The sequence below is a fragment of the Schistocerca americana genome, chromosome 2 (assembly GCF_021461395.2).
Source record: "Schistocerca americana isolate TAMUIC-IGC-003095 chromosome 2, iqSchAmer2.1, whole genome shotgun sequence".
Classification (NCBI taxonomy): Eukaryota; Metazoa; Arthropoda; class Insecta; order Orthoptera; family Acrididae; genus Schistocerca; species Schistocerca americana.
The window spans coordinates 581,169,172-581,196,045 of NC_060120.1; the positions used below are offsets into that span (position 1 = coordinate 581,169,172).

Below are 26,874 nucleotides of genomic sequence, written 5' to 3' on the forward strand. Positions count from 1 at the left end.
TCAGGCAACGACGATGCAGGTAGATAGCGATCACGCACACCTCTTTCCAAAGAAGACTACAAAGACTCAATAATATTGAGATATGGCGACTGTGCTGACCACCGAAAATTGCAACAGTAAATCCTCGTGCTCACAAAACCAGTCCTGGAGGACACGAGCTGCATGAGTAGGGGTCCTGCCGTCTTGGGACACAGCAACTCCATTGGGGAACACAGATATTGTTCCGTGGGATGGACCTGGTGAACCAAAGTCGACACGTAGTTATCGGCGTTAATGAGACCTTGCAGAGAAACTACGGGGCCCATGGAACACGTGATACGGTTGCCCAAATCATCACAGGATCTCATGGGACATAAACTCGGTGGATGCAGTGTGAAACAAGACACATCCGACCAAATGGATCCTTCCATAGTCCAGGTTTTATGACTTCTCCACCACGTTTCCCTGTTCCGCGCAGTTTCACCAGTAATCACTGGTTTTGGAATTCCAGCTCGCCGTGCAATTCCCGGCTTATGGATCTCACTTCGTGTCCTTTTGGTGCTGGTAGGGTTCACCAGTGCGACATTGAGTTCTTTGTAACTTTCGCAGCTCTCGTCACAATTCTCTTCATTGTCCCTCCGACACGACTACTCTACAAACATTTTCGTCCGCATTGTGAATTAGCGGATGATGTTTTTCCACGTTTCCCTTATGCGGTACAAATCTTCGATATGGTGCGTCTTGAAATACCAAACACTTCGGCTCTCTTGGTTACAGAAGCAACCACCATATGGGCAACAACAATGTCCCACGTTCGAATTCACTTATCTTCGACAGAATGCACTTACAATTATTCTGACCACGACTGACACTTTCAAAATATTGAGCGCACTGCTCAGGTGCCGTACGTGGTCAAATACAAGAGCGCAATCTGCAGACTTGGCCAGAATGTGTATCTATGTTCAAGCATGCATTTTTCGTGGTGTTTCTACATTTCTGCCCAACCACTGTACGTTCAGCTACTGTGGGTTGACACTGGGAAGTGGGAAATTATGATAGTAGCCCTTGAGAGTTTAGAGAAAGTTGCGATGGCATCTCTCTGTGCGAAACTCCTTGCTATTTGCAAGGGTAGTTTCAGAATCTCTCAAGACAATTATGTCGTCTATTGTTTCAATTACCACCGAAAAGCGTAGCTAGGATCAAAATAATTTGTGGTGGTGATCAAACTTCTCCACTTATTCACCAGCCTTCCGCCGTGGCCGAGCGGTTCTAGGCGCTTAGGTCTGGAACCGCTGCTGCTGCTACGGTCGCAGGCTCGAACCCTGCCTCGGACATGGATGTGTGATGTCCTTAGGTTAGTTAGGTTTAAGTAGTTCTAAGTCTAGGGGACTGATGACCTCAGATGTTAAGTCCCATAGTGCTTAGAGCCATTTGAACCATTTGAACTTATTCACCAATGCGCCAAATTTACCCCAGCAACAGATTTCTTGGCGGAGACTTTGGTGGTGTAAGTCCGCGTATTGGCTGTTCAGAAAACGTTCCACCGCCTCGTCATTCTGGAAATGCCTGCCACGTAACGGTTACTCCAGTCGAAAAAAGAGGTAGACATTAGTGCTGTCATGTCGGGAAAGTAAGGTAGTGAGACAAAAAGTGGCACGTCAAAGGAGTGGCATAGGAGACTGTGTCCTATGCAGAATGAGTTGCAGTACCTTTTTGTCTTGTCGTCTGCCGTACCTCGTCGGGAAATTTCCATAATATGCTCCTTTGATCATTTGTCCTGCACAAGCATAATCTGTTACATCATATCATGGCGATGCCAAAAACCACTCAGCTCCACCTTGCCCGATAATAATTAGGTCTTCGCGTTTCTCTGTGATGGTGAGTGCAAAGGCTTCCAATGACTGCTTTGCTCTTTTGTCTCAGGATCGTACTATTACACCCATCTATCATCCATGGTGATCAGACAGTGCAAGAATTCATCTGGATTGGCTGGCTGCTTCGGTTCGGCTTGCTTCTTGAATGGGTGTTAGCAGTCGCGGATCCCAACGATCTTTGTCATACTCAAAATACCGTGCAAGTCGTTGAAAACTGATCCATGACAGATTCTGACTTTTTCCCACTATCGCCTAGATTGTGAATCGCAGGTCATCGAACACCAGCGCCGCCTCCTCTCTTGAGATTCCCGGCCCTTCACAAGTAAATTGTCTGCTATTTCTTTATTCTTCATTCAGACTTGTCTGACCATATTGGAAGCGTCTGCACCGCCTATCCAATGCACCACACGGTGGTGCACTGTTGCCGTATACATCAAATGGTTCAAATGGCTCTGAGCACTATGGGACTCAACTGCTGAGGTCATTAGTCCCCTAGAACTTAGAACTAGTTAAACCTAACTAACCTAAGGACATCACAAACATCCATGCCCGAGGCAGGATTCGAACCTGCGACCGTAGCGGTCTTGCGGTTCCAGACTGCAGCGCCTTTAACCGCACGGCCACTTCGGCCGGCCCGTATACATCCACCAACCCTGCATGGACTGCTGCAGCGGCCTTCAAATGCAGAAAACGAATTATCGCACGATACTCAGATTGACACCGTCGTCGTTTCACTCCTTTACACAGACTCTCTTGTACCAAGAAACGGATGACCTGAAAATCCCGCGTTCTCATCTGAGCGTGAGCTTCTATGTACCTTGCGACCCACGTCGATTTATGAGACCCCTTTAGTACGGTACTATGGCGCGGCGATGTCAGTGTTTATCAGGATTGCAGACATGTTCTTGCTAACGAAAAACTGATTACGTAATTTTATTTTCTTAGGTGATAATTAAAAATTCAACTACTCTTCGTAGTGACGGTGGAACAGTGTATCCTGCCCATATATGAAGATAATACAGGATGCAAATACCAGCTGAGAAAGCCTGTATAGTATGAAGAGAGACGTTAGTTTCAACTAGGCGTATTTACGCCGAGAAAATTTGCTATACCACTTCCTTTGTTTGTTTTGCAGTGAGACGGGAAATGTCCCAGTCTGAGTTGCGCCGCGCCGTGGTAGTTCATATTGGCCTGTAACAGACGGTTGGGACCGGCATGCCGGCGCCCGGAAGGTATGCATCACGCCGCGCAGCAGTGTGAGACCGCCTGCCCCCGCATTAGGTCCTCCCCTCGGCGTATAAATGCATCCTACGTCCCCTTAATGGTTGTTATGGCAGGGGGATTAAACAGCTGCGAGCCTTATCGCACATTTATCACCGGAACAATAACCCACCGTACGTGAATGGAACATTCGTGTCCATAAGAAACGTCTCATGCTGGTCTCATCAATATATTATACGCGGGCGCCCGTAGTTTATCACGAACGTCAGCTCTCTGAAAAGTTTTTGATCCAGTTCAGTATAACTATTGAGCGGCAGCTTATACGACCAACTCCCTTGAGTTTGCTGTTTTCCCTTAGCGAAAGCGATGACGAGCACAAGTGGCGGAGACCGTGTGAAATGCAGGGCAACTCAAAATGGATACAGCATTTACTGGCTATAACTACTTACTGCATATCGATATATCGACAAAAATTAAAAAAAATGTAAGAGAATCTTCGAAAATTTTTATACGTATTTCATGAATGTTCTCTATGAATCCTCTTGGTTATATGGGTATTATCTATGTGACTACCGTACGCCATGTCGGCTGCTCAGTGCGTATGCATTTCTGTACATGACATCATAGGTAAAGTACCTTTCATCTCATCGTAATCAAATACAAGATTTCCCTTATCTAGTATCCTAACTATGCTCATCCATAAGACAAAAACTTCCGCAAGCTCCATATCCATTACTGCCGTGCGCTTCTGGAACAAGCTGCCCTGCATTCTGTGCACAATCCAACGTCCTGTTTCCTGTAAGAAGCATTTCCTTCTAATAATGTTTCCCGACAACAAAGTATTTGCTAGTTTAGCACCGTCAAACCGTGAAGAAAATGCTTATATTTTGTCTCGGCTATGCTTCTTTCTCTCTCTCTTCATTTCTCAATCACCTGCGTCACTTTCTTCTCTCCTATCTTCATTAATCGTATTTTATCACGTTTCTCTTTCACCCGTCTCTCATATCTATTGCTGATAGCTCTCATGATTTAAATCTACCTACTTTTAATTGGTATCTATTGTTGCACGTCTCATGAAAACATCTAAACAGTGTTTTTACTACACTGTAGTAACTACGAAATGTTGTATTCTATATTAGATGTAACGTATAACATGCTTGTTGTAATGTATGTAATGTAAAATATTAAGAATGCCTGGTTAGATGTGAGAGAGGACCTGAAGGCTCTAATCTTGCCAGGTTAAATAAATCAGTATAAATAAAAAAAAAATTCTAAGCAATAATCCATTTCACACCATATGTTCTGAAGCATATGTGGAAACACCTACGGAAGCGCATTAAAAATGCACAGTTTGCGTTCTGGGGCTGTTTTTAGCAAAGGTGTCACGTATGCAAGGTTCGTCACATAGCCCGAGTCGGCAGGAGTGGCCGAACGGTTCTGGGCGCTTCAGTCCGGAACCGCGCTGCTGCACGGTCGCAGGTTCGAATCCTGCCTCGGGCATGGTTTGTTAGGTTCAAGTAGTTCTAAGTCTAGGGGACTGATGACCTCAGATGTTAAGTCCCATAGTCCTTAAAGCCATTTGAACCTTTTTTCTGAAATATCGCTTAAATACTTCGTCGAACTTACATTAAAAAGTTTCTGTTATTCATAAACAACTTTCGCATTCAGCAATAATAATAGCAAACTCTTGCCTTTGATAGCAACGAAGAAAATATCATCAGTGCCAGTTACTTGGCGGAGGGGGTTGGGGTGGTGGTGGGGAGGTGTGAATGGGGGGGGGGGGGGGGGTGAAAAGGGTCGTCAACTTCCAGTTCGTTTCTTACACTTCCATTTTTCTTTTACTGCCAATACTACCGCTAGTGCCACCATTTACTCACATTTGTTTACTCAACATTTTGGTAGAGTGCAGCTCTAGGTATAACCGATCTAGCGCTTTAGGAATCGGTCTACCTTATACCCCAGTGTGTGTGTGTGTGTGTGTGTGTGTGTGTGTGTGTGTGTGTGTGTGCTGAAAGGTGCAATCCTTGGAATCCGTATCAAGCTGTGGCATCAGACATTGCCTTAACACGTCCAAGTAAATGTTTGTTGAAAGACATAGCTTAACGAAGGAAAATGGACTGTTTTTTGAAACTGCCGATGCCATCTGCGAATATTGTTGGCATTTGGAGGTGCTCGATCGTAACGCTAACAGAATATTCTCTGCATTGGGCTGACATAACGCCAATGATTAAATTCTAACACGCAGAATGCCTTCTGTGCTGGATCCGCCATTTTCACTTGTGACACAAAACTTTCCACTTATGCATCACCACGTATGCGTCGGCTTCCGATTCACTGCGCTTGCACAATGATAGAAGTTTTGAGTTTCCTTTTTACATTCGCTGTAATTCTTATCTATGTATAGCTTCGTATTAAATCGTTATATTCACTTTGAATTTCCCTGTATATCGTCTTTATTGTAAAATATTAGCTGATTTCTTTGTGTGAGTGTTACATTCATTTAAACCACGCTGTAATGTAAATATAAAGATAAACCGAAATATTTTTTATTATAAAATCTTGTAATACGTAGTGGCTGCATGGTCAATACGACCAACTGCGAAAATAAATAAAACAGGAATTGCTAGTGTTGAGTTCAAAAATGTTGTGAATTCCTGAGGGATCAAACTGCTGAGGTCATCGGTCCCTAGACTTACACACTACATCCGGCGAGAGAGGCCGCGCAATCCGTAACATGGCGCCTTAAACCACACGGCCACTCCGCGCGGCGCTAGTGTTGAGTCTCTGCCGTATTATCTTTCGTTCTAAATAAGCCTTTCATCCTCACGCATTCCCAGGAATAGTATACTGTTCGGTACAGTAATAAAAAAATAATAAACATAGAACCTATACAACAACTTCGCCGTTGCCCGAAACGATTCCGTTTTCAGAAATATTGTACAGCGAATATTATTATCTGGATTTTGTTAAAATTAACCTGTAACTAAAGCAATCGTCAAACAATTATAGGTTGTGGACTCTTTCTTCAGTTATTTACCATTGTCTTTTTTTTTTTAATATGTCATCCCTTCCTCAATAAACTTGTGGAACAAGCACGGTGAATCAGAACAGCCATCTGTCTCCTTTCTTGATTTTAGCTGTTCTTTCAATTCCATTGAAAGTTATTTGTGTACACTGCTTCTTACACAGTTTCCGTATAAAGAGTCTTTACAGTTCCCATTCTATACTTCGAATGAAGTGCCGGTTTAAAGTGTAACATTTGTAATCTTTTCCAAACAAATTAACTAAAAAAATGTCTTCTGCTGATTTCCAGTGATTTCTTCAGTATCATCTTCGAAGCTAAAATTTCTTCACCAGCTACTTCCCTGGGTCTAAAACAGTGATGATCTTAGTTTATTTGATGGTGTATCATGATTTTAACTCCTTTTTTATTGAATAATGCGTTTGATGTGAAGGACAAGCAATCTCAAATCAGTGTACCATGTAGTGATAATGACGTTCCATCCGTCAAATGGGAACGTTAAGACTGGCGTCCGCTTTGTTACTTCTCGATACGAGTAGACTTAGAGTCGGCAACTGGCTGCACCTCCTGAGTACTGCTAGCTCAGCATTTAGCACCACCTTAGCACAATACTACAATGCACTGTACTTGTATTCATAACAATAGTGCATTCTAAATAGTAGCACTTAAGTCTAATATTACTTGTTTATGGTCATGAAAGATGTCAGGTGTCGGCAGGATCAAAACAGCTTCCAGTTCGTCAGCTCACCAATGTTACACGTTTAATTTTTGCCTCAAGACCCACAGCTAGATATATGCGCGGGTGAGGACTATCCGCAGTGATCACTACTTTGCGGATCAAAGCTTACGTCGATGCTGATAGCTGTTGATAAATATCTGCGGATATCCGCAGTAATAATTACTTGGTGATGAAAAAAAAAAAAAAAATCGGCAAACGAAACCTTGGGCCAGGAGAAATCACACCGTTACCACTCCGGCTACAAAACAATGTTTTGAAAGATATTAATGTCCGTGGATGTGGATGGCGATGCGGATCTCGTTTCTCTTATCCGCGCAGACCTCTGCCTATAGCTGTTATTCGAGTGACATAGAAAGACACTTGAGCGTGTAATAACCTCATTTAAGTATATCAGGGGGCGAAAAAAATGCAGGGTTTATTCAGCGCTCAATGAAAAAGTTTGAGAAGGCCGTCCTCTGGTAGGCTGACATCACAGGACGAATGTTATCAGAGTCGGTGATTGTAAGGTTTCTCCCTCCGGCGTCAAGAAGACTGGGACAGAACAGCCGGCTACCATAAACAGTGCGCGCCCAGCCCATCAAGTGTTTCTTGCAGCGGCTGGGCTTGCGTACACACACACACACACACACACACACACACACACACACACACACTGGGGAGACGAGACGCGGCCCTCTCTGATTTACCGACGGCTATTAATTAGCGCTCTTGACGACGGCCATAAATTGTCTGAGAGACACTCAGTGCCTACTCGCGTGTCGCTGCTTTGGACGACCACAATCTGGAGACTGCAGCGCTCAGTGACCACATGGAACCGACGTCTGACTTACAGGAAAGAGTTGCAGACTGTGATTGAAATGATAAAAGACGAAGTTGACAGAGTATTTTGTTAAAATACAGTAATACCTCATTCACTTCTAGACTCAACCATTTCCGACTTCATTACGTCGTCAGAGTGCGCTGATGTAGCCAGTAACATCTGATAAGTGTTCAACCATGGCGACAACAAAGTGATTTCGAATGTACTGTACTAAAATACTGTTACCATCAGATGTGATGCTGTGTGTACATATTTAGGTATCATTTCTTCAAATACAGAAATTTGTTTTGCAAATTCCATTTATCGTGTGAAAAAGCGCGCCACCATTGACGGTTTTGTGTTGGCCCACCAGCGACGTGGACCAAGTTAGTCGTTTTTACAGTTCATGCTAAGACCTGCTACAGTAAAAAACGCAACCTTCCGAAGTCCCCCTGTTCTTCCATGACCCCTGAATAGCATATTACAGTTGCATAGCTGGTGCTATTGCAGACGTGGTTTGAACAGTACGAATGCTCCAACAAATATTACACGGGCATCGTGACTTGGATTGTCGTGAAAAGGAAAACACGAATCCCATTCTCTGCTCCATGCTCTCATAAAAAACTGAGGGAAGAACAGTCGATACGATCTGAGTCCTTGTGCATCTCAATCCACGGTCGGTTCTTGTTGTCGCCTTACAAATGTGACGCAATAGGTAATATTCTTAACACACTTCTGGCAATATGTACCTTACTGATTTTACCAGTTAGTCGTTTAGTCAACTTCTCTTCGTTTAGTCAACTTCTCTTCGTATCCGATTCTGCTGACCGCCATGATCGTCTACGAAAAACATTCTCCTGTGTGGACAAGGACTCATGTCTCTTAGCAATGGTATCACGGTGTGTAATTGCGAAAGTGTTTCCATTACTTATGAGATGACTGTAAGCTTCCTCTGATGTGACAGCTAATTTTCATTTGCTTCCCGCCAATTATATTTCGTATAGTTTCACTGTATTTAGAAACGACCAAAATGTACCCCTCCAAATGTTGATTTACGCACTTGATCACAGAAGCCGAAACTCCGACACCTTTCGAAACAAAACACTCTAAATGTCTCCCGGTTTGCTGTATCCATTGCTGTCAGACAAGTGCCCGAAAGATAAGTCGCATACAGACCAATAATCGTCCCAAAATATACTGCAGGGGACAATGTTTTTATGAGATTGCAGTGGTGACGCACGATTCGTGACGATACTTCATTCTCACAATCAAAATTCGTACTGCACTTGCTGATTATGAAAACTCGACAAACCGTTAACTTCGCCCTTAAATTTCTTCGCAGTTGCAGAGTATATTGCACAACGTGTTACTAAATATCGAGAATTCATCATTCATGGGTGAAACAGAATTTCAATGTTTGGTAGGGAACAATCTGCGGATGCATAGACAGTTGATCGATCTCGTAAACGTCATCAACTTTACCATGTTGGAGGGCTGCTGCTGTTATTTACAATTGACAACTGGTGTCAATCCGGAACCAATAGAACAGCTGTGGCCAGCAGTTAAAGGTTAACAGTCCAAACGATCGCCGCATGGTGCGTTCAAATTCTTATACCTTCAGTCTACATCAGACGCCCACTATTTAAACCACGTCTCGTACTTTTTTCGTCAGCGATGGTGGTTCGCCTGGTACAACAAACATGTTGATTGAATGAGTAACGAATGTGGTGGAGCCTGTTAGTCATATGAGGAGTAATTTTATTCATCCTTGAATTAATTTTACAAAGATACTGGACTGTTCGAGGCACTACAATTTACGAAAAAATTACATTAATCGTATATCCTGTACCAGAATGATAAATGCTCCTATCACAGCAGAAAAATGTTATGTTAACCGGGGACCTAGAAACGACGGAGAGGCTCCATCCCCGCCGCAGCCGCACGACGACTACCGCAGTCCACTTCACCCCTCCGCCGCCCAACACCGAACCCAGGGTTATTGTGCGGTTCGGCCCCCGGTGGACCCCCCAGGGAACGTCTCACACCAGACGAGTGTAACCCCTATGTTTGCGTGGTAGAGTAATGGTGGTGTACGAGTATGTGGAGAATTTATTTGCGTAGCAATCGCCGACATAGTGTAGCTGAGGCGGAGTAAGGGGAACCAACTCGCATTCGCCGAGGCAGATGGAAAACCGCCTAAAAACCATCCACAAACTGGCCGGCTCACCGGACCTCGACACAAATCCGCCGGGCGGATTCGTGCCGGGGACCGGCGCTCCTTCCCGCCCGGAAATCGAAACTTCATTTAGTTATATACTGTATCTTTCTTCGAATATTTCCATAGTTAGACGCTTGTAAATGTTTCTCACCCATATGAAAATTTTTTATTTTGTCATTTATTGTTGCGTTATTGTTACAACATTATGGTTACAATCTCATAAAAGTTCGCAGTACGTTTGAAACAGCGCATAATGTGTTCCTCCCCTGCATCCACTTCTGACCTGCAATATTATATCTCTATCCAGCCTCTTAAGCACATCTCTGACGGTGTTATCTGGCTAAATAACGGTTCTATGACGACCCATCTGTCGATTACACAAAGGGTTGTTCAGATGATGCTTCACGTGTAATGTAATGTAGAATGCAAATAAGCTCCATCATGTAGAAAGTACATTTCATTTCGTGTGGCGAACGGTAAACCCCCAAGTTCTACCGCTAAATTAAAAAAAAGTTACTGTATACTATAATAAAAACATGGCTCCACTAGCGAAAAACTAATGTGTTTTAAATGTAGTCTGTTCCGGAAATCATTCGGACATATTAATGTATAAACTTTTTAGCTTCAATGATCATACCTCCCACATTACCGACTTTCTCACATGGGGATGTGAAATTCCACGTATAAGCAATTACAGCTTGCAATGAACCTTGCTGGGCTAATTTCCCGCTTCTGCTAAGTTGGTCACATGGCTCATGTTTTCTTTAACTGTTGGGGTACGAAAGTTAGATACCTCGAATGTTCTCACAGTGGAAAGAGATTGAGCTATTAGGAAGACCAAACCGTTGGGCCACTATCCAGCGTTCCATGAAGGTTTTCAAGAGTGCACATGCCGGATGTGTGCCATCACACTGCCTTATTAGCACGGAGACTGGCTCTCAAGCCCCAGAAAATTTGTTAGAATTATTCAGATGATCAATGTTGTTAAATCCTAACGAAGGTATGAAGTATCTACGGACACAAGTGCATGTTCAAAACGTAACTAACTGTGTCCACAAAAGTCTTAAAACGTTTTAAATAATGAATTAAAATCTTTCAATTTGCTTAGAGGAAAGTAAGACTGTTTCCGGCAACGCAGTGTGCTCGAATACTGTGTGCATCTGTCTATATCTCAATTTTCTCCAGACAGCGATAGCATCTTTCCATACAAACCTCACCTAACAATCATACTTTTCACGTGCACGTCAGTATGTGTTCTTCGCGAGGACGTGTGGTATTTTCTCCTTCAGTAGTATTTCCCGTTGTTTTATAAACACCTTGAGAGTCCAGTGAGAAATTATAAGTTCCTGTATATTCGATATAGGAAAGGCACGCGGTGACCATATGGGATACAGTCCAACTTTCAATATTTATATGGGAGTGGGCGTTGCATCGAGTGGCCGGATGCGTCTTCGTATGGAGCCTTCTGTCAATGAAGGCACATCCGGTGATTCGATAAAACTCTCAGTCCATATAAATATTGAATGTCGCGTTGCATACTCTACTAGGGCTGTACTTCAAAATTATTATAAACATTTCAGTATAAATCTGTAACGGTTAATTCTACGATGGAAAACTCATGTGATAAAAGTTCACTGTATTTAGAGCTTTCATAAACAACGGGTGTTTGTTTATTTGGTTGGTCGACGGTGCGAAATGATTGCAGCAGTGCTTCAGAAGCGCCATACCGTTTCAGGTACCCATTGGTTAAGGTGATGGAACTGTATCCCAAACTTATTTGTTTGTGATGTGGCAAACTAACATCTAAAAGTTGCAACTTAAAAAATCTGTAAAAAACACCACAAACACTAAAAAATGTATAGCACTTCGACGCAGCATACGACTTCCATAGACATAGATCAGTGTTTGATATCTAGTTAACAACTTCAGCTATAGGTTCGAGGACGTCTATTTTTCCAGCGTATTTTTTACTTGCAGCGTTGTTGGATGATGTGGTCTACTGCCCACTACATTGTTCAGCAGTCACATTCAGTGCTATAGAATATAGGCGATACCGTATCTGTTTTGGGCAGCCCGACACTAACGTGACAAAAGTCATGGGCTAGCAACAAGCACTTAGACAGATGGCAGTAGTATTGCATACACAAGACCAGAAAGGGCAGTACATTGGCTGATGTGTCACCCGTACTAAGGTGATTCATGTGAAATGTTTCCGACGTGATTATGACCCCACGACGGCAATTAACAGCTTTGAACACGGAGAGATAGTTGGAGCTAGGCGCATGGGACATTCCATGTCTGAAAACGTTAGGGAATTATACTTTCTGGCATCCACAGTGTAAAGAGTGTGCCGCTAATACCAGTTTTCAGGCATTACATCTCACCACGGACAACGCAGTGGCCAGAGGCCTTCACTTAGAGCAGTGACGTTAGCGTAGTGGTGTCAGTCATAAGACAGTAGCTCTGCGCGAAGTAACCGCAGAAATCAGTTTGGGACGTATGAAGAATGTACCCGTTACGATAGTGTGGCGGCATTTGGCGTTAATGGGCTGTGGCACCAGATAACCGAGTGCCTTTGCTAACAGCATGACATCACCTGCAGCGCCTCTCCAGGGCTCGTGACCATATCGGTTGGGCTCAAGGCTACTGAAAAACCATGGCCTAGTCAGATGAGTCCAGATTTCGGTAGGTAAGAGATGATGGTAGGGTCAGAGAGTGGCGCAGACTCCACGAACTCGTGGACCCATATTGTCAAGAAGGCACTGTGCAAGCTTGTGGTGGCGCCCATAATGGTGTGGGCTGTGATTACATGGAATGGACTGGATCTTCTGGCCCAACTGAACCGATCATTAACTAGAAATGCTTTTATTCGGCTACTTTAAGACCATTTGCAGCCATTCATGGACTTCATGCTCCCAGACAACGAAGTCATGTCACCAGGCCACAACAGTTCACGCTTGGTTTGAACAACACTCTGAACAATTCGAGCGAATGATTTGGTCACCCAGATCACCCGACATGAATCCCATCGAACATTTGTGAACATAAGCGAGAGGTCAGTTCTTGCACAAAATTCTGCCCCGGCAACACTTTCGCAATTATGGACGGCTATAGAGACAGCATGGCTCTAAAGTTCTGCAGGGTACCTCCAACGACTTGTTGAGTCCTTGCCACGTCGAGCTGCTGCACTACCCCGGGCAAAATGAGGTTCGACAAGATATTAGGGGGTACTGTCATCTCAATGTATTTCTGGCATGGTCTGCGTGGATTCTGTTTAAACGGCACCAAATATTCCTTGGACCTGGTATAGTGGGTTCTTCGTAGACGTTACGACGGCATCCTTTCTTCAGCTTCCATCTTTCTTTCCGTGCATCCTCCAGGAAGGAGGTTTACACTGAAACAGGGTATAGTTTTCCCACACAGTCTATGGCACCATAGGCCGGAGAACGGAAAATTGTCCAGTTGTGCAGTGTTGTATGGATTGGGAGTATGGCATGTTGGCGTGTTATCGCATCAATTCTGGCGAAGCGATATCCGCAAGTGGATTGATCCCAATTACCACTATTTAGAGAGAGAGAGAGAGAGAGAGAGAGAGAGAGAGAGAGAGAGAGAGAGAGAGTGAGTGAGTGAGTGAGTGAGTGGAAGGAGCTCCTGGACATGGGTTTGGGTTTTTTAACTGCAACTCAGTTTGTTGTTTTTGAACCACTCTAACATTTACCACTACAGAGAGCAAAACGGAAGAGAGAGTGCGAAGTAAAGAAGTTACACCCTAATGGCATATCTTAGCAGCAGATCGTAACAACGTAAACTGTCGTAACTTTCCTGTCGGAAAAGTTGGAGGGAAAGTTCGGAAAAGGCCGCCGTCGGAATTGAACTTGACTCACTAGGTAGCGTAGGAAACATCTGCAACAACTCCCAGCCTCTTTTGTCGCTTTTATCGGTTCTATTCTTATAATGGCTCTCTGTCAAGTTAGTTCGAGCTGCCTTGATATGTCTTTATGCACGCGAATCTGAAAGTTTCTTTCTTTATTTACACTGACAACAGCTGCCCTTGCCGTGAAGTTAAATTTTGATTTGGAAAAATTTGCTTACTTGGGTATTACTCAATAACAGAACGTCGTCTTTCGTTTTAAAATGAAATTGTTATCATGGAAACACCATAAGAGGAGGAGTTGTTACTAAAATTTAGTCGAGGCACAAGGGTGCCCGCGCTGAAACCTTGCTGCTAGAATCTGGAAGATGAAAGACCAAGAGCGTTTTCGCCTTATGTGAATTTTCCCTCCTCGGGAAGATCAGACGTATTCTCGAAAAACGCCGTGCTAAGGTGGTCTGCCAGCCTCCTACGAAGATTGCAGCAATACTCGGTTGTGTGTGAAGCTCCGTAAGACTGGTGTGTATCAGATTCCTTGCGGAAATTGTGGTAAGTCATGTATAGGTCAGACAACATGCACCGTTCATGAGAGGTGCGTGGAAAACAGAAGACATTCCCCAAGCTTACTACAGCCAGACAAATGAGCTGCAGCAGAACGTTGTGTAGATATGGGTCATTCGATGACTTACACTGATGTGAAGATTCTAACATCCATCTCTTTTGGTTCCACTCCTATTTTCAAGCGAGCCATAGAAATTAATTTAACAGGTAACTTAATAAGCAGAGATAATGGTACTAAGGGAGTACAGATACTAAGGGAGTCAAGACCGCCGATTCTACCCGCTGGTGCCACAAGCCACCACACTCAGCTTTTGTCTATTGTGCCGCTTAACAATGTAGTCTGTCAGATCGCGGTCACCATGACACAGTATAACACATGTCAACCACCTGTTATAAGGACCTGTTGAGGTGGGTCCCCTCCAAAAACATTCCATTCAGCTACTTGGAATGTCAGCAATATATTCACGAGTCCGTCACAATCTGAAACGTTTGTGGTTTCTGGAGAGTGGAAGCCGACGCACTGGCATGGGAACCAACTGCACCACACACAATATGTCGTCGTACCAACATGAAAAGCAGCCATGTGGACATAGGGGCAGTCGTCAAGTGCCGTGATCACCGTGTGTGATCCGAAGCCCCTCCGTAACTGCATATCACCTTGGCACGCAGAACTGTAGCAACAACATGTCGACAATGGCAAAATCATTTCACAGAGACCTATCGTTTCACCCTGTTTGCACTAAGTAACTAATACACATATATTGCACTCTTTAGCGTCGGCGAGGTGTACTGGGACTTTTGTACTCCGTTTGACGGTTCTTTATTAAAAAGAGTAATGTGACGTTGGTGATTCAAAATCAGTTTGTTCCCTAATCCATCACAGTTGGTTGGAATAAATTAGAAAGATAACATAAAAATGTCGTTATTAAGTAGTTAGCATCTATTATAAGCGGTCTCAGTAAATGGTACAGCAAGTGTTCTCCACATTCTGCCATCATAGGAGAACGCTGCTCCTGCGGCCCTGGCGTTTCTAATAACCATCCACATACCAGTGCCAAACTGAGTCACAAAAAATGGAGCGTTCGGTTCACCACCAAGGAATATGTATTCGAATCCGAACACTATGACCCATTTTCATGAGCGTTCATGAGATGTACTGAAATACTCTGTTAAAGTTTTATTCTTCCGCGCAAGCAATGATCTTAATAAATTGCTGGTTAGTGCAGCTTTGTTTCTGTGTTAGTATATGTCGTAATATAAATGGAAGGAGAGGAGGCAGAAGTTGGTGCGAACTAACGTCATTCTTTTGTCGACTGCTACCATGGAACCCAACGGATATATCATAACCAATTGCGTCATTACCTTCCCTCCATGAGGCCTTGTCAAATGGATTGAAAGTGGCTGAACCGTCCCGTAATAAGAAACTATACGCTACCATTGTTGTCCCAATACTATTAACAAAAATTTTTTGTACCGCCAGGATTGGAACTGTTCTCCCCCTGAGTAACAGCCATGAAGCTGGAGTGCACTAAAGACTGGTGGGAAATGGCGTATGTGCAACCAGAATAGCGTCGTCTCATATGTGAGTGAAAAGGTCTGTGTTGCAGCAACTTCAGTCATTAAAGAACCATCAAATAAATTGCGAACGGAAAAGCAAGGGCCAGTAAGTCTCACCGACGTCAAAAGAATGAAATATCAATATAAGAGTTGTTTTGGTTTGTACCGCAATTGTCCTTGATTCACAATTGTCTGTTGACAATTAATTGTCTATAATGTTGCGTATCAGAAGTTAGTCCAATGTTTCGTAGACGTCGAGGTCATTACAGATGTGTTTTACAGTTAGCTGTAGTCGTTGTGCACCACGCTTTGGTCCACCACGAGCTGTCTGCTGACACAGTTGCGAGGTGCACACTAAGAGGAAAGTAACCCGTGCGTATATGCTGCTCGAGTGGCAAAACTCAGCTTTCCGGTAGCTACTAGTAGTCGTCTCGTATGATGATGTAGTTGTTGTTTTCAGTCCGAAGACTGGTTTGCTGTAGCTTTCATGTGCAAGCGTCTTCATCTTGAATAACTACTGCAGCCCACATCCATTTGAACCACCACCTCATACTCACCTGTTGGTCTCCATTGACAGTTTTTATTCTTGCACACTTCCTTCCAATACTAAATTGATGTCTCAGAGTGTGTTCTATCGACTATTCCCTTCCTACAGTCAAGTTACGCCACAATTTTTTCTCTCCAATTCTATTCAGTACCTCTCCATTAGTTATGTGATACACTCTTCTAATCTTCAGCATTCTTTTGTAGCATCTAAACTGTTTACTGTCCAAGTTTCACTTCCATACGTTGCAGCAATCCATATAAATACTTTAGAAAAAGGCTTCGTAACACTTAAATCTATATTCTGTGTTAACAAATTTCGCTTTTACAGAAACACTTTTCTTGCCATTGCCAGTTTATATTTTACCCGTAAATCCTCTCTACTTCGGCCGCAATGTTATTTTACTGCCCAAATAGTAAAACTTATGTACTTGTTTCAGTTTCTCATTTCCTAATCTACTTCCTTCGGCATCATCTGATTTAATTCTTCTACATTCCGTTACCTTCGTTTCGCATTTGTTGAAGTTTACTTTATATCCTCCTTTTAGGACTCTGACCATTCCATTCAGCTGGTCTTCCAAATTCTTTGTTGCCTCTGACTGAACAACGATGTCATTGGCGAAGCTCAAAGTTTGTGTTTCTGCTTCCTCAACTTTAGGTAGCTCTTCAGCTTTCTCCTTCGTTTACTTCATTGATTGCTCTATGTTCATATTGAATAACATCGGGGATAGGCTACAGCTCTGTCTCATTCCCTTCTCAATCACTGCTATCCTGTTTCGTACAAGTTGTAGATAACGTTTCCCTCTCTGTGTTTTACGCCTGCTACTCTCAGTGGTGTGGCAAGTGGGCAGATATTATAAGTTCAGGCTGTAGCGTCGGATCCAGCTGACGTGCCTACATGCTGTTGCGACTTGTTCTGGCGCGAGGGTAGCAGAGCCCGCATAAAATAACATGACCAGTAGCTGTGCAGACAGCGCGGTAGAGGCTGGGACAACAGTACTGTAGTGAGGTTTCTGTAGCGTTCGGGCGCTGCGCGATAGTGGAGGTGCAGTTCACCAGCTGAAGCCTATCCATAAACATAACTTGTGACCTACAGCTAGCGAATCTGTAAACGACAGTATTTTACAGGTACAGTAATACGCCCAATAATTTAAATCACTAGTCTCTGACTAGAGGGCCAAATAAGAAAATCAACGCATAAACAACTGAGACGGCCACTTTGGAAGATAGCTCAGCAGCGACAGAAAGGAAAGTGGCCACGCTTTCGGAACAAAGAGGTGAACACTTCTAGCGATGGGAACGAGAAAGTCTTTCTGCGCAGGTGCTAAGTTACTTTTTGTGAGCTCTGCTGACTCCTTCACAGCGCTGTCTGGTTGACTTTCCGTGATTGCAGAGCGTGACGGCTTTTGCAGCTATTCGTGTACCGCGTGTCAAGAGCGCGTTGGTCTTGTTGCAGGGGACCACCTGACGGTGTGCCCGCAGGGGCCGACGTGCTGTACGCAGGAGATGGAGACGCGGCTGCAGCAGCAGAGCCTCCGCGAGTTCGACCGCGCCGTCAAAGACTCGCTGTCCAAGCTGGCGGGCCTCCTCAGGACGCGCGCCACGCGCTTCGACGGTAAGATCGTGCACACGCAAGCTGTTTGGTTCTCCTTTTGTACCGGTGCATAAGTACAAACAAGTAAATTATGTGACTAGTAGCAATACAGAACAAATAATTTATTCGTAACAGTCATTATAGTCACACAGAAAGCTGATGTAAGTTGCAGACATGCAGAAAAGGAAAATTTTGAAAAGTTTCGTGCATCCAGATAAGCTGAACAGTTACATCATTGGTCTTCGTGTTTGCTAAACTCTGTAGCACTCAAAGGTGCGCACTTTTTCTTCAGTAGTCTGATTCAGTATCCACTTTTACAGCGTCACATAGCGCTGTTGATTTATGGACGCGTACGAACCCACAGAGTTGGTGGCTGACTGTCGGAATGTGTCTCTTCCCTTTTTTGTGCCTGTGGAAATGATCAGTCACTGCCAGCAGACGCGTCGTAATTAACAACTTATGAAGCGAACGGTAAGGCGGTGAGGCGCGTAATTACACTTGATCCGGCGGCGAGCATTCGTGGGCTAGCTAGCGGCTGGACCGCCACGTGATGCCAGGCGCGCGGCTGATTGATCGAGGAAGGGCCCGGGCCGTGCCTCGCAGCTGACGGCCCCTGATGGAGTGGCTGGCGGCAACCGGAGACACCGCCGCGCCGGACACAACAGCCGCTGTCCCTTTCAGCAGCCTCGCCTCGCCTGTTTGCTCTGCGCCTGGCCGTCGACAACGCTGCGCGGATCCCACGTACGGTGTCTGTACTCAAACAGTTCGGTCACACGGTAGCTGAAGTGCAACCATCTGCACCAGTTGTCGTCAAACCTACATGAAGTTTTCGTGCTGTCCGCGGTTCTCAGTTTTATTTTATAATACGCGCCTAACAAGGACAAGTCCCCATCGGCGGGTCAGCTTTTTAAAAGCACCAATACGGTGATGTGAAAGGCTATTTACAATTTGTACAGAAACCAGATGGCAGTTATAAGAGTCGAGGGGTATGAAAGGGAAGCTGTGGTTGGGAAGGGAGTGAGACAGGGTTGTAGCCTATCCCCGATGTTATTCAATCTGTATATTGAGCAAGCAATAAAGGAAACAAAAGAAAAGTTCGGAGTAGGTATTAAAATCCATGGAGAAGAAATAAAAACTTTCAGGTTCGACGATGACATTGTAATTCTGACAGACAGCAAAGGACTTGGAAGGGCAGTTGAACGGAATGGACAGTGTCTTGAAAGGAGGTTATAAGATGAACATCAACAAAAGCAAAACGAGGATAATGGAATGTAGTCGACTTAAGTCGGGTGATCCAGAGGGAATTAGATTAGTAAATGAGACACTTAAAGTAGTAAATTAGTTTTCGTATTTGGGGAGCAAAATAACTGAGGATGGTCGAAGTAGAGAGGATATAAAATGTAGGCTGGCAATGGCAAGGAAAGCGTTTCTGAAGAAGAGAAATTTGTTAACATCCAGTATTGATTTAAGTGTCAGGAAGTCGTTTCTGAAAGTATTTGTATGGACTGTAGCCATGTATGGAAGTGGAACATGGACGATAAATAGTTTAGACAAGAAGAGAATAGAAGCTTTCGAAATGTAGTGCTACAGAAGAATGCAGAAGATTAGATGGGTAGATCACATAACTAATGAGGAGGTATTGAATAGAATTGGGGAGAAGAGGAGCTTGTGGCACAACTTGACTAGAAGAAGGGATCGGTTGGTAGGACATGTTCTGAGACATCGAGGGATCACCAATTTAGTATTGGAGGGCAACGTGGAGGGTAAAAATCATAGACGGAGACCAAGAGATGAATACACTAAACAGATTCAGAAGGATGTAGGCTGCAGTAGGTACTGGGAGATGAAGAAACTTGCACAGGATAGAGTAGCATGGAGAGCTGCATCAAACCAGTCTCAGGACTGAAGACAACAACAACAATAATAATAATTTATGGTCCTAGGTACCACATCCTGCAGCCATTCATCCTGGTTATCCACGTTTGCGAACAATCGACGACAAAAATGCGGAATTTCGCAGGATACTCCATAGTTTTATTAAAGCACTGCATGACAGACTGGTTGCGAAGCGCAATGGTGAAGGTACCGGCGTCATATACAAAAGGTTCCGGTTCAAATCTTCTGGAGGTTCGAAGACTTTTATTTTCAAATCTTTCTCGAAATGACGTCCGTCGTTATTTATATTGAATTAATTACGTGAAATGTAATTTTTTTGTTTCTATTACTGCGTCACATTATTTTAATCACTGTTATTTTTTTCAATTGCTCTCATTTTTCTGCCTGTCATTCTTTTCTACTTGGAACCTTTCAAATGGCTCTAAGCACTATGGGACTTAACATCCGAGGTCATCAGTCCCCTAGACTTAGAACTACTTATACTTAACTATCCTAAGGACATCATACACATCCATGCCCGAGGCAGGATCCTAACCTGCGACCGTAGCAGCAGCGCGGTTCTGGACTGAAGCGCCTAGAACCGCTCGGCCACAACGGCCGGCTTGGAATCTTTGTGCACGTGAATTCTTTTTATTTATCTGTCATAATACTTAAACATTTGCAACTGCCGATGCATTGGTAGATAAATAACAGACGAAATAATCTTTCTTTATTGAATGTGTAGTGGTGTAAAAATGCTTTTTTCTTTAGGAGATGTACATTGTTTTGAATGGTAATTGTCAGACATAATTTAAAAACACTCATTGTTACTGCAGTGTGGACAAAGTAACGCAGATGAATCTTTAAACGAAAGAATGGATTATAAATGAAATGAAGTTCAAGTCAAACGGAAATAAAGAATATACTAACATGGAGAAAAATATAGCATGATGAAACGGAAGCCGGCCGCGGTGGTCGAGCGGTTCTAGGCGCTTCAGTCCATAACCGCGCGACTGCTACGGTCGCAGGTTCGAATCCTGCCTCGGGAATGTGTGTGTGTGTGTGTGTGTGTGTGTGTGTGTGTGTGTGTGTGTGATGTCCTTAGGTTAGTTAGGTTTAACCTAAGTTCTAGGGCACTAATGTCCTCAGAAGTTGAGTCCTATAGTGCTCAGAGCCATTTGAACCAATTCTTTGAAACGGAAGAAACTAAATCGAAGTTAATACATAAAAGTAATTAAAATCACATTAACAATGATTGCAAGTGGGGAAAGTATGATAGGAACAAAAATAATATTTAAACGTTAAAGTTAACACAATGCTTAAAATGATGGGACAAAGCGATAGGAAAAAATATAGATTCAAAGTAATTAACTGAATAAAAATAACGACCAAAATCATTTCGTGAAAGATTTAAGAATTAAAGTCTTCATTCAAATTTCCTGATTAAATTTGAACGATCAACCTTTTGCATGTGACAGTCCACAACTTCGCCGTTACGCTAGAGAATCAATCTGTTAAACATACCTTTATTCCAATTGTACAGCATCACACAAATCTCCGAAAAATTTTTTAGTTGGTTATTCGTTAACGAGGGCCGACCAGGATGAATGGCTGTAGGGTGTGATACCTGGGACCCTAACCTACATCACCATATAGATGATATCAAAAGCTCTATCCCACCGCTAGGGACCTCTACTCGTAACAACTAACAACCGAATTCAAAACCGTCAAGGAACGGTAAGCGCTTTTACGAGTGTAGTTTTCCTGTTCAGTAAGAAACAAAAGTACTTAGAGATGGTAATATTTTAAGATGCGCTTAACTTCCGTGAATTCGGCCACGAGCCAACTTGGCTGCTCCCCTCAGGGACAGAGGGGTAAGTATCGGGACCGCTACGGTGTTTGAGGATGCGTGGGGGAAAATGTTTTGTCGTTTGTTTTCCAGTACTGAAATCTCACTGGTGTGTGCGCCTCGAACCGATGAGCTGTTACAATAAAAATTTCAAATGGAACTCACACGGTCGCGTGAATGCGCTTTACAGAGACGGTGTCCGCCCCCAGTAGCTGAGTGGTCAGCGCGACAGAATGCCAAACCTAAGGACCCGGGTTCGATTTCCGGCAGGGTCGGAGATTTTCTCCGCTCAGAGACTGGGTGTTGTGTTGCCCTAATCATCATCATTTCATCCCCATCGACGCGCAAGTCGCCCAAGTGGCGTCAAATCGAAAGACTTGTACCCAGCGAACGGTCTACCCGACGGGAGGTTCTAATCACACATTTACATACAGACGGTCATCCTGAAATGTGTTACATATTTGTAGCAAAGAACATGAAATTAAATTAAGGGTGTTGTGATAGTAGAATAAAATTGGCCAGGTACGAGTAGACCTTGCGCACTTAGCGCTGCGTACATACTTAATTATGCATATTCTGTAGACAGTTCGTCTATCCCAGGAACAGAGAACCTTGACAATTTTTGCCTGTTAACGGTATCGATAGTGGCAGGATATCGGTCCCAGGAATTCGAAAACCATATCAAAATCTCTATATGAAACATATTTGCAGTTGCTAATATGGACTATCATCAGATTTATAATGGAATGACGACACTGAAAATGTGTGCCGCATTGGGACTCGACCCCGGATTTCCCGCTTAACGCAAGCGGTCACCATACCATTAGGCTATCCCAGCGCGACTCAGGCCCAGACGCAAACTTCCATAGGTCATCAACTATGTATTTATGTCCCAAGGAAATGTGCATCTTATTCGGAGTAACACAGTCAGTACGGTATCGTATTTATCGAACACCGGACAGGCGACTTTAAAGTAAAATGTCTCCTCTGTAAGGGAATCTACGGGCGTCGTTCAATAAGTGATACCCCACATTTTGTTTCTCAGAACATATTTATTGTTAAGAGACAGAATTTGGTGAAAATATACATCAACATGTGTTGTCCATGTCCTATTTTCCTACCTAGTCTCTGACACGTTTTATGGCTGTACGCCAACGTTATGGAAGAGCATGGATTCCCTGCTGGTAAAATTTCTTGTCCTGTAGGCGTAGCAATGTTTTCACTGCATGACTGACACTCGCGTCACCTTCAGAGTGAGTGCCCCGTAGAGAATCTGTAAGCTCTAACAATTCATAAGAAATGGCCTCTCTTTGAATCTTGTGGTCCGCTGTGAGCATTCGTGGAACCCATCGTGAGCACCTCTTTGAATATCCGAGTGTCTCGATCATTGCAGACGCATTTCCAATGCTGACCGGCAGCTGTAGAGGTAACGCGAATAATGGCATCTGCACTATTCATCATATCTGGAGCAGTGGCTGTGACAGTACGTCCCGAGCGTGACCGATCATGGAGCTCTGTTTCTACATTTCCTGAGGCTGTAACTTTCTTTACCCATCGCCTAACTGTACTCCCATCATCTGCAGCATCACCATGCACTGCACCTGCACTCAAGAATTCAATAACAGCACGCTGCTTGTAACGTGAATCTTGTTTAGACGCGATTTTGACGCTGTACTACGGCTCTGCCATCTGCAAGAACGGTTCGAAACTTCACCAGCGCAAAGAACAAACATTAAATGTGAAGCACCACCAAGGGCGTTTATCTGTGTATATTAATGGCTTTTTAAAAAAAAATGTGGGGTATTACTTATTGAACGACCCTCGTACATAATGGATGTACAAGTACAGGTTGTGGACACATGGTTGACGACATATGGAAGTTTGAATCTGACCATAAGACTTACTCGGGTAGCCAAATGGTAATACGACCGCTCGTGATAAGCAGGAAATCCAGGTTCGAGTCGCGGTCCAGGCCAAATTTTCATTGTCGTCTTTACATTACACACCTGATGGTTGTCCATATTCGCAATTGCGAATACATTTCATGTTCTTCATAACGGCTGTAGTCGCAGCAGTGCCTGTTTCTTCGGACAAGAATTAATGTTGGAAGAAACTTTCCATCGTAACTCGGAGTAACACAGGCACTGCAATATCGCAAAATCTCTGTAGTCGTTCCTAAGACTAACCTCCACATACAAAAAGAAGCGAGCATGGGACTTAAGTTTACGTACGTATAGAGAGAAGATTTAATAGAATTTTCATTTACTTATTAAATAAAACAAGACTACAATTTATGTATGCCTGCAGTAATATTTTTCTTTTACCGATGATGAATTCAATGTAACTTACAATGGCGAACGTTTTTTTATGTGATATAATTACAGTTATCAATTTTCGGCTTTTTTCCTCTTTACTTTTATTATGAAACCTTACTTCTTGCCAAATTTTATGTTTCTAATCAACGGGAAGTACCCTATAGTTCTTGAGGAGTGAGTTTGAGAATACAAAAACATGTGACACAAACGGCCGTTCTTTTGATTGCACTGACTTAGATACTTACCTTTTTTACACTACAAAGGGACGATAGATCTTGGTATGGGGCATAAATTTCAACTCGATATGTCTACCCCGTACTGACAAAAACGAGTTTTGACGGATAGGCAGGCAGACAGACAGACAGATGGATGGACAGCACAGAAATCCTAAAACGCTTCAGTTTCCACGGACTGAGGTATGGCACCCTAAAAATTACATTCAAAGCATTCAGTACATATTTGTGATCGTGTATAATATCTCATAACGTATTTAAATAAAGTACAATTACTGTTACCAATCAATCAATCATCCTGTCATACATACAACACAACACCATTTCGTCAGGCCGACCGGAGTGGCCGAGCGGTTCTAGGCATTTCAGTCTGAAAGCGCGCGACCGCTACGGTCGCAGGTTCGAATCCTGCCTCGGGCATGGATGTGTGTGATGTCCTTAGGTTAGTTAGGTTTAAGTAGTTCAAAGTTCTAGGGGACTGATGACCTCAGAAGTCCCATAGTGCTCAGACCCATTTGAACCATTTTGAACTTCGTCAGGCAATTACAGCATCACAATTTTGGCGTCGCTGATGATGGGAGCACTCTGAAACAGAGAAAACTCGACGTGAAGTTCTATAAACGATGCCGATTTTTTACGATCAGAACTCACGAGCAATCTTTCTATAGCTACTTTTTTGGGTCTCATAAAAATACTGATTTATGTAGGTTACCAATTAATAATAAGATCGGTAGATATGTGGTCCGAGGATCCCGTCTACAGTTTCAGTATTGGCAACTGGTCAAAAAATTTTGACTACCGCTGATCTTCACTCATGAGCCAGAACATTGCAACCACCTGCTTAATGTCGTGTTGACTTTTGAAACGCAGTGCAGCAGCGATTTTGCATGTTATGGATTCGACAAGTCCTTGGTAGATAGCAGTGATTTGGCACCAGATGTCTCTGCACAGGGTGCTCAGTTACTGCAGATTACGAGTCTGTATGAAACTTTGCGGTAGGTTAAAACTGTGCGCCAGACAGGGACTCGAACCGGGTGCCTTCGCCTCCCTTGGGCAAGAGCTCTATCAACTGAGCGACCCAAGCACTACTCACGAGCCGTCCTCACAGCTTTATTTACGTCACTACCTCATCTCCTTCGTACCAAACTTCACAGAAGTTCTCTTGCGAAACTCATGAGACCAGCACCACTGGAGGAAAGGATATTGCGGAGGAATGGCTTAGCCACAGCTTGGAGGGATTGTTCCCAGAATGAATTTTCACTCTGCAGCGGAGTGTGCACTCTTACGTAACGTCGTGGCAGATAAGTTTATAAGGTAGGAGATGATGTGCTGGCGGCAGTAAAGCTGAGAGGACTGGTTGTGAGCCGTGCTTGAGTAGGTCAGTTGGTAGAGAACTTGCCCGGAAAGGCCAAGGTTGCCTGTTCGACTCCTGGTCCGCCACACAGTTTCGATCTGTCAGGTGGTTTCATATCAGTGCAACCTCCGCTGCAGAGGGAAAATACATTCTGAACATGAGCGGTGTAGTACGTGGAACCAATGGTGTCGCACGATAACGTCCCAGATGCGCACCATTCGTTTCAGAATAGGTTCGCTATCATGCTACTGAAACAATCCCCGTGTGTTCACGGAGTCCACAGCTGTCACGGTACTTTTTGATAACTAACACAGGTCCCATGGAAGTCCAGCGAATGTCCCATGTAAAGTGAGATATGAGGAGATATGAGTCGAACAGCCATTCGCTTTCACGACAGCGTATCCGGACACGACTGTCGAACTGGTATAGCAAGAAACGCGTTCCTTCAGCCCAGGCGACACATTTCTATCGATCCACGGTCTAATCTCGATAATCCTGTATCCACTGAAATCGCATATTGACCATATGACATTATAGAATGAGTACAGGTCGATTGTTGCGGAGCCTCGAGATCAAAAACATCGCTGTACGCTGTATTCGGAAACACAGTCTGCGCCAGCACTGTACTGTGTAGTCAGATCGGTCACAGATCATCGCCTATCCTACCTTATAGAACAGACAAACCTCAGACCTTCACGTTCTCTGATGAGGCGTGGACGTCAAACACCGTGTCGCATTCTTGTGCTTTCAACGTCTTTCAACCACTTCTTATAGCTTCTCACAACATTAGCACGCAAACAGCGTACTATCTTTGCCGGTTTCAAGTCTACACACATTTCTGGGAACTTAAACGGGAATCCTCGGAAGAAAAGACGCCATAGTTTTCGCGAAACCTTGTCAAGTACTTTCAGAGATCCTGCATTCAAATAAGGCCAACGGCCTGGCCGCAGTGGTAACACCGGTTCCTATCAGATCATAGAAATTAAGCGCTGTCGGGCTTGGCTAGCACATTGATGGTTTATCAATCGGGTCTGCCGAGTGCTGTTGGCAAGCGGGGTGCACTCAGCCGTTGTGAGGCCGATTGAGGAGCTACATGATGTAGCGATAGCGATCACACAAACTGGCAACGGCCAGAAGAATGGTGTGGTCACCGCATGCATCTCCGTTTCCGCATCAGACGGCACCTCAGGGCTGAGGATGACATGGTGGCCGGTCGGTTCCGTTTGACCTTCAAGGCCTGTTCGGTCGGTGCTTTTTGTATTCAAAGACG

The 26,874-nt window shown here is 43.9% G+C and overlaps 1 protein-coding gene across 1 annotated transcript in view; it reads left to right on the forward strand.

Annotated features, from left to right (window-relative positions):
* Window positions 1-3,068: 3,068 nt before the first annotated feature.
* The window catches only part of LOC124594203 (glypican-6), an 81,688-nt gene continuing 57,882 nt past the window's right edge, over window positions 3,069-26,874 (forward strand). The window contains exons 1-2 of the mRNA XM_047132562.1: window positions 3,069-3,085; window positions 17,797-17,999. Of these exons, the coding sequence (XP_046988518.1) occupies window positions 3,069-3,085; window positions 17,797-17,999 (220 nt within the window). The remainder of the gene's footprint in view (window positions 3,086-17,796; window positions 18,000-26,874) is intronic.